The sequence below is a fragment of the Polyodon spathula genome, chromosome 5 (assembly GCF_017654505.1).
Source record: "Polyodon spathula isolate WHYD16114869_AA chromosome 5, ASM1765450v1, whole genome shotgun sequence".
Lineage (NCBI taxonomy): Eukaryota > Metazoa > Chordata > Actinopteri > Acipenseriformes > Polyodontidae > Polyodon > Polyodon spathula.
The window spans coordinates 51410841-51419343 of record NC_054538.1 but is presented as its reverse complement, the minus strand read 5'-3'; the positions used below and the strand labels follow the sequence as shown (position 1 = coordinate 51419343).

Here is an 8503-nt window from a genome sequence, read left to right as displayed (position 1 = left end):
TAGTATGAAGTAATCAACACAGCATCTGTATTTACTTATTTTATTCAGAGGTATTAATATCATGTTATGGTTGTTCTCCCAATTTATAAAGTAATAATCCCCCCTCTCTTTTTTCTTTTCTTTAATCAATGAATGAAAGTATATTTGTGGATTAATACACATACATGTATACTGTAGGTGGGTTTGCATACTATGTTTTTATTTGGTTTTATTATAAATATAATACTATTATGTGTGTATATGTATGTATGTATGCGTGTGTATGTGATTGTATGTGTGTGTGTGTATATTAGCTCCAATATTTGTAATATTCTTAAGAATCTTAATTTCTTAAGGATGGAAATGGTGTTGATATCTATTATCGTCTGTTATCATCATTGGTAGCAGTAATGTTGTTGTCATTATTATTGTTGCTCTTGTGGTGTTGTCACCATTTTACATTTAAAGTTTACTTATATTATTGGTGCTTTCAGAGCTATAAGAATAGTGGTATATACTCTGAACTAGTGCCCTGTGTAATGCACTACATGTTTTATCTAAAGCTTTTGTGGGGTTGTCAGCATTTCATTTGGGGAAATGCTAGGTTTTCTCTATTGTATGTTTGAGTCACACAGGGTTTGTTTGGTTATATAGTCCAGGATTAAAACAGAATGATCTTCATAGTATAGATTATTACTCCAAAACCACAATGGCACCTAGTAAGAATACTGTAAGGGGTGACAGTACTCTTAACTGTATTAGCTGGAATGTGAAAGGGCCCAATCATCTAGTAAAGCACAGTAAGATTCTGTCACATTTACAAAAGCCTAATGTTGGTATTGCTTACCTTCAAAAAACTCATCTGCATACAACAGATTACTCTCGCTAGGTTGGGTGGGGCCGCTATTTCATTCCAATTATCACTTACTTCGTTGTCCAGAGCTTATCTGCATGTTTCAGAAATCAGCTCCAGTGAAAATGACGTGGAGATCCACATTCACACGGTAAGGGCACTGCTCTCAGTTTCAGATGAGAAATGGCAACAGATTGCCAGAGAAACTAAGGGAAAAAACGCTGACAGGCATAATCGAAAAAATACAGCAGCAAAGTGAAGTGCGGTTGAGCAGTCCGCCTAGTAAAGAGGAACCCACGGTACAAGAAATATCACACACTGCGGATCACGCGATACAACCTTAGATCCAGAGACACAACACACCCGTGCCAGACAGCAGCAACGTAATTCCAACCACCGAAAACAAAGCAGACAGACGGCAATATGTTGCAAAAGATTAGTAAGAAAGCCTAATAGACTGATCGACGAATGCTGAGCCTTTAAGAGGTTTAAGAGGTAAACGAGAAATAGCAAAGAAAAATAAGTCAATACAGTACTAATGGTATAATATTACCTAGTTTATTATTTCTTGTTGGATACAATGTTTTTTTTTTGTTTTGTTTTGTTTTTTTTTAAAAAAAAAAAAAAAATTAAAGAAAGGGAGATGTACTGATGTAAGATCCAAGTAACTGTTATACTAAACATCCAGTAGGTGGCAGTGTTACATTATGCCAGCGGTGCACAACTCAGGCCATGGAGGGCCGGTGTCCCTCCTGGTTTTTGTTCTAACCATACCCTAAATTAGTTACTTCGACCAATTAAGCTTCTACTCCGGTCCAATAAAGTACTTTAGGGTGCAGTTGGAATAAAAACCTGCAGGGACACCGGCCCTCCAGAACCGAGCTGTGCACCACTGCATTATGCTACATAACTGAATGTACTAATAAAGAGTTCTTCAATAGCTGGCAAACGTGGTGTGCAGTCATAACAAAACACTTTAAAAGTGCACCTCTGCAGCCAGTCGGATCTGTCAAACGACCGGAGAACCTCGCCTGGGATTATCTACGCCCAAAACTAACAATACTACCTGTGATCCAAAACCCAAGCAGTTGGTTCTGCTATGTGCCTGATAGCCCCTTTTCTTTGCTGGTGCTGTTGGTGCTATCTACCATTGCCCTGGACTAACCGGATGGAGTTGTACCTGCAAGGCTGGAGCCTGCGAGTGGAGGTCGGCTGCTCTTCGGGGTCTCGCAATGTGTTACAGGCTTGGATTTCTGCCCAAAGGCAGGAGATGGACTTTGCATGTTTCCCCCTCAGACTAGGGAATTAAAAACTAACCTTGACTAAGGCACATTCCTTGGGCTGTTAGTGGCCTGGTGGATAAACTGGCAAAAACCTTACTCGCCACATGGACGTGGTTAGCAGACCAGCTGGTTTACACTGTCTTTCTGTTCAAACTCCTTAAGGAATAGAAAGAATACAAGCGTTGAATTGACAACAGAACTGGATACCTCACCTTGAAAATAAAACAAGTGCTTGAAAAACAACCCCGGTGTGCTCTCCACCCAGTGAAACATGCTTAATACCACACTCTGTGACTCCAAAAGGGGATACCAGTTGCAGCAGTATAAGTTAGGAAGTGCTCCAAGCCCTGGATATGGGACACCACTCCTTTAACAAGCTGGTACTGACATTTGGCTAGCTTTCCAGACCACAGGGCAAAAATACTTCTTTATAAATAAGTCATCAGCAAAATATTAATTTATAACCAAAGCATGTTACTATTAAAAAATATAGTTTACTCAGCAAAGTAATCACACTCATTAACCCGATTAATTCAATCTTAAGAACCAGGGTTACAGACTACAGTATGTGATTCTGGAGTCCATGAATTCTTCAAATTAAAACCTTGTTCTTTCTTATGTGTTTAAAAATCTCCTTAGTACAGAAAAGTCTTAAGTAGTGTAAAACAAATGTTTACAAATTAAATATAAATATTATGACGCAGATAGTGGAATGATTTGTAAAATTCCATCGGTTTGTGTTTGATTTAGTGGCAAAATCTAAACTGAACTAGGGTGGGGTTGGGATTTGATTTGACTTCAGCTGCCCTTTTGCGTAGGTCTTCAGACACCCCCATTTTCTTGACGGGTTTTCCTGTTTGGAGGTACATGCTGTACTGTGGTAAATACGGAAGTTACGAATGGGTTGGTGACCAAAGTTTGGTTCTGTAATATCTGCAGATCCAATCATGACAGCAGCAATGAAACTAAAGTGAATGGCCACTTTAGTTTGTAAATGTATTACTGCAAGTACAATTTCATAATGTGCGATGCATTTTTTTTTCTTATTTCTTATTCTTATTGTTTTTGGGAAAACACAACTACCTATATATTAGAACACCATTCTCAGTCTCTGGTATGCTAACGTTTTCTCCATTACATAAGATGCAGCACCGTAAACTATTCTAAATTTCACTTCTGTGGCGTCTCCCGCTGGAAAAAGCGAAACTGGTGTTAGCTCTCCCTGACATCAGGGCAGTCTGTTTCCGTTAACAGTAAAACCTGCCAGAAATATTTACGGAGCCTAGATTGCATTCCACTTCAACACTATAATGAAGTAATAAAAGTGCTATCTCAATAGAAGAGCACTTCAGCTACAAAATGAAGTGCAGAATCCACCTAAAAGCAAACTGCAATAAACACGTTTTACTTTGAGCCGTGTATTCTTCATTTTACTATTGATTTGTATAGTGACTGATAAAAAATAATAATCCGTCACAGAAAAAAAAAGAAGAAAGTTTCCCAGCACATCAATGCGTTCTTTAAACGTTCTGAATTTCCACAGGAGGGATTTGTGCAGAAAAGAAAGTCACCGGTGTGGTACCTCGCAGTATTAACTCAAGAGCTCTTCTGATATGGTTAACGACTGGGAGACATAACAGACAGTTGCTGTCGGGTTTGATCTCCCATGAAGGAGGAAGACTGGTTGCAAATCTCACACTCTCCATATACGGACCGAACCCTGTGGCTTAGATTCGGGACGATCGCTCCTTATATGGGCAGTCCTGCGCACTCCGAACCTGGGCGCTTCGCAGCTTGGAAGCTGAGTACCCTCGACTCACCCTAGGAGAACCAAATATGGAGAAAGCTTGTAAAAAATTCCCTTGTAATACACAGACATTCCTAATGCTTGCTGAAAAAAAGATGAAGGCGTTTGGGTATATAAGCTTGCAGGTTTGATGTGAAGTGGTAGCTGGAAACGGTTGGGTTGTCCTACATTCGAGCTTCTTAGACGGTCACCACCAAAGGTAAGAAACTGGAAAGCGAACAAGGCACCCAAGAATGGATGTGAATTGGGGACAATGAATACATTGGATGTTTCTTCAACGCGCTACGTTTTTTAAGGAAACTGAGAATTAAAAAAAGGCAAAAAGAGTAATATTCAGTCAGCTGCAATTTTGAAAGCAGCCTGTAGTTAGTATATTTATTTGCAGCTATATAGCGCTTTACATTTTTAATTAGTAGTTAGTGGTTTCCTCAAGAATAAACACTTAAACTTGCGATGCCATGGATTGTTGCCTTCTGCTGGTGATACATTAAAATTAAATACTGAAGCAACCCTAATTCTGTATTTAGAAGTTTTAAAATAGACTTATGTTTCACACGGGCAACCTGATTTCATGACAGGTTCACTTCAAACATCTTCTCTCGCTTCAGTATAGTTTAAAGGGAGTTTTTAGTGTTGTTTTGGCCACCTGGTGTGCTGCTGTTGAAAGTGCCCGCATAGACGGTGTCAAACGTGGCATAGTTATTGCTATAACTTTCATTCTAGCATGTAGTTAGATATTAGGTACATTGTTATGGCAGTTCTGTCAGTGGTTGTAAATAAATCTCGGTGATAGTTAGAAATGCTACAATAGAACGGGATTGATGAAAATGAAGACTATAATTATTTAAGATATTGAAATGTAAAGCAGCACCTTTGTAATCTGAAGTTATAGATAGTAGGGGGTGAGTAATTGTTTCTCAGTTTATGTTTCTATAGCACAGGGGAAGGTTGGGGCAAATCCATTTGTTAGCTGTTCAGCTGCAGTAGATGGATTTGAACCCATTACAACACTTAAGATTCCTTTAGGACGTGTCTCTTATAGTAAAGCCAATAATCACATTACTCAAACTTTGTCAGATCAGTATGTTTTTATGTTGGCTAGTAAGTACAAATTCCAAATCTTTTGTCTGTGCAATTAATACTTTTGCGATGTGTTTTCTGTGAAACATTCTTTGACCCCTTCATTCCATCCAAACACCAGTGCTGTGTTTAAATGTAAAATTTTCAACATAGGTTTTATTTTCAGTTTAGTTATCTTAATAGGGATCACATGAATTGCTGGAAGTTACACCAGATTACATATTCATTAACACTGTAAGAGTACATTTAATGAATTGTTACATTTTTTGTAAGCCTCTGTGCTTGATGATTTCATGCTTTAGGCATTGCAATAGAGAACAACGGGAATGTTGAGTGATTTTCATTTGTTTTCCTGTTCAGAAACCACAAAAATGTGCGACGATGAAGAGACTACCGCCTTGGTGTGCGACAATGGTTCTGGACTTGTGAAAGCTGGCTTCGCCGGTGATGACGCTCCCAGAGCCGTCTTCCCATCTATTGTGGGCCGTCCTCGTCACCAGGTATGGTAGAATTGATCAAGTATTTCCATGCAGAATTCTATAAAGGAAGCAAAGTGAAAGTTATACATGTTCTATTAAAGACATGAGCTGGATCCATAAAAATGTTTAGTTTACAGAAGAAAAAAAAACTTGATTGTATTATATCATTTGATAATACAAATACCTTACTGTAACACCCATTAAAGCCACAGATAAAAGTTTAAAAGATGGCTAATGCTCTCTGGAATACTCTGCATGAATTTCTGATGGCTGGATGTGTGTTTAAATGTGTGCATTTTTCTTTACCCAGGGTGTGATGGTGGGTATGGGTCAGAAAGACTCATATGTAGGAGATGAAGCTCAGAGCAAGAGGGGTATCTTGACCCTGAAGTACCCAATTGAACATGGCATCATCACCAACTGGGACGATATGGAGAAGATCTGGCATCATACCTTCTACAATGAGCTGCGTGTGGCCCCAGAGGAACACCCAACCCTGCTGACTGAGGCTCCCCTCAACCCCAAGGCTAACCGTGAAAAGATGACCCAGATCATGTTTGAGACCTTCAACGTACCAGCCATGTATGTGGCCATCCAGGCTGTCCTGTCCCTGTACGCCTCTGGTCGTACCACTGGTGAGGAAAATGTTTCTAACCATTTACTTGCAACACAATAGATGCTTCTAAATATTGACATACAAAACTATTTGCAATTAGCATAGGGAAATCAAATGAATGCATTTCACAAACAAAAAATGAAATGTAGGTATTTTCCTTCTAATATTTTAGAACACAAACTACTACAAGGAAATACTATTACTATTTAAAGAAATTACATTCATAACAGCCTGTATTTATCTATACATCTTATAGTTCTAATTTAAAGCAAGTAGCATTTTATGCATTTTAAAACTGTTCTTATATACTTTACACCGTTTTGTAAAAGGCTTGGTAGTTGACAATGGTTTATTTCTCGTTTTCAGGTATTGTGCTTGACTCTGGTGACGGTGTTACCCACAACGTACCCATCTATGAAGGTTATGCCCTGCCCCATGCCATCATGCGTCTTGATCTGGCTGGTCGCGATCTGACTGATTATCTCATGAAGATCCTGACTGAGCGTGGCTATTCCTTCGTCACAACCGGTAAATTTATCATTACTACTGTATTCTATGCTAAATACATAACACATAACTAAACATCATCGCATTTTAAAATGACAGTAGTTTTATTGATAAATTTCCTATATAACAATGTCTTTCAAGGCCAATGGAAATACTATTAAACCTTGATAACAGATAGGGTGATGAAATCTCTAAAATAACAGATACAAATGAAATCGAATGAGCTGAACCCAGATTAATTGCTACGCGTCTAGAGCTACTTTATGCACTGCTTTGAAATTTCTACAGTATAGGTTTAGTTTGTTGTTATTGATTACGCACCAGTCTAAAGATGGACAACTCTGTATTACAGCTGAGCGTGAAATCGTGCGTGACATCAAGGAGAAGCTGTGCTATGTGGCTCTGGACTTTGAGAATGAGATGGCAACAGCTGCTTCTTCCTCTTCCCTGGAGAAGAGCTACGAGCTTCCCGATGGTCAGGTCATCACCATTGGTAACGAGCGTTTCCGCTGCCCCGAGACCCTCTTCCAGCCATCCTTCATTGGTAAGATCAACCTCTTGTATAAAATTCCAGTTCCTAAATATTTTACTTGCAATGGGCCTTTGTGGCTGCTTCGTGCTAAAGGATGAATTACATTCCTGTCAATCCCAACAGGTATGGAATCTGCTGGTATTCATGAGACTGCCTACAACAGCATCATGAAGTGCGACATTGACATCAGGAAGGACCTGTACGCCAACAATGTCCTGTCTGGTGGCACCACCATGTACCCTGGTATTGCTGACCGTATGCAGAAAGAGATTACTGCTCTGGCTCCCAGCACAATGAAAATCAAGGTACTGGGATTATGCTTAAAACATAATTTAAAAAAAAATAAAAAAATCGCTCATTCCTACCCACAGGGTGGCTAATGGAAACTCAGCAATTGTGTGTATAACTCTTAGTAGTACTATCATAGTGTAATTGGTTAAAATGCCCAATACATACTATTGATGACCAAATGATGCTGAGCCTTTTACATTGAACCATTTTATGCTGACTGTTAGTGAAGGATCCAGGATTTTACTTATGAATATTTGTCTTTTTTCTAGATCATTGCCCCACCTGAGCGTAAGTACTCTGTCTGGATTGGTGGCTCTATCCTGGCTTCCCTGTCCACCTTCCAGCAGATGTGGATCACCAAACAGGAATACGATGAAGCAGGTCCCTCCATCGTCCACCGCAAATGCTTCTAAACCAGTTTCCATTGCCTGTATCCAATACTTGCTCAGGATCCCTTCATAGCAGAGCACATTGCTGTCATAGGCCAGCTGTGTATAAATTCAATTTTGTAACAATTTTTGTTACTCTAAATGCTGCAAAAATGCCATGTTAAACAACATGTGAATGTAAAATGTACATAAATATTAATTTATTAAAGTCCACTGTTTGTTATTTTTGAGAACACTGCCTGTTTACAGAAATCAAAATTTCTGTTTCTCATGACCTGGTTACAAAGTATTTCACCATCCCATTGTTGTCTAATATTTACATCAGAAGATAACAAAAATAAATACATTTTGCAAACATTTTCAAATATGGTTGTTGTTTCTTTTCATTTTTTTTTTCTTCAGTTAAAACTGGCATAAAACTAGAGCAGCAGAATTGGCATACCACAAAATAAACTTGATGACACCTGGTAGTTTCTAAAAGTGGACAAGATTCAATACTCTGTATATACTTAGACTACAGCACCAGTTATTCTGACTCCTGCATAAAATGAAATATCAACCTTATGCAACTTTCCCAACAAACATCCTGTAGGCCTTGAAATAACTGCTAACACAATATCAGATCAACTTAAACATGTTTAATTAAAAATGTTTAATTAAAGTAAAAAGAATAAACAGAAAGACAAA

At 38.6% G+C, this 8503-nt stretch overlaps 1 protein-coding gene across 1 annotated transcript; it reads left to right on the top strand.

The window, feature by feature from the left end:
* The first annotated feature begins 4022 nt into the window (after positions 1-4022).
* LOC121316038 (actin, alpha skeletal muscle 2) lies at positions 4023-8181 on the top strand. The gene is made up of 7 exons (XM_041250740.1): positions 4023-4121; positions 5363-5502; positions 5792-6116; positions 6464-6625; positions 6957-7148; positions 7260-7441; positions 7697-8181. The coding sequence occupies exons 2-7, from the start codon at positions 5374-5376 to the stop codon at positions 7838-7840; spliced, it is 1134 nt and encodes a 377-aa protein (XP_041106674.1). The 5' UTR covers positions 4023-4121; positions 5363-5373; the 3' UTR covers positions 7841-8181.
* Positions 8182-8503: the final 322 nt, after the last annotated feature.

Excerpts from the sequence above, each read along its gene's own strand:
- LOC121316038 (XM_041250740.1), top strand. The coding sequence starts at position 5,374 with ATGTGCGACGATGAAGAGACTACCGCCTTGGTGTGCGACAATGGTTCT. Across the intron at positions 7,149-7,259 it reads CTTCCAGCCATCCTTCATTG|GTATGGAATCTGCTGGTATT; the intron begins GTAAGATCAACC and ends CAATCCCAACAG. Across the intron at positions 7,442-7,696 it reads CCAGCACAATGAAAATCAAG|ATCATTGCCCCACCTGAGCG; the intron begins GTACTGGGATTA and ends TCTTTTTTCTAG.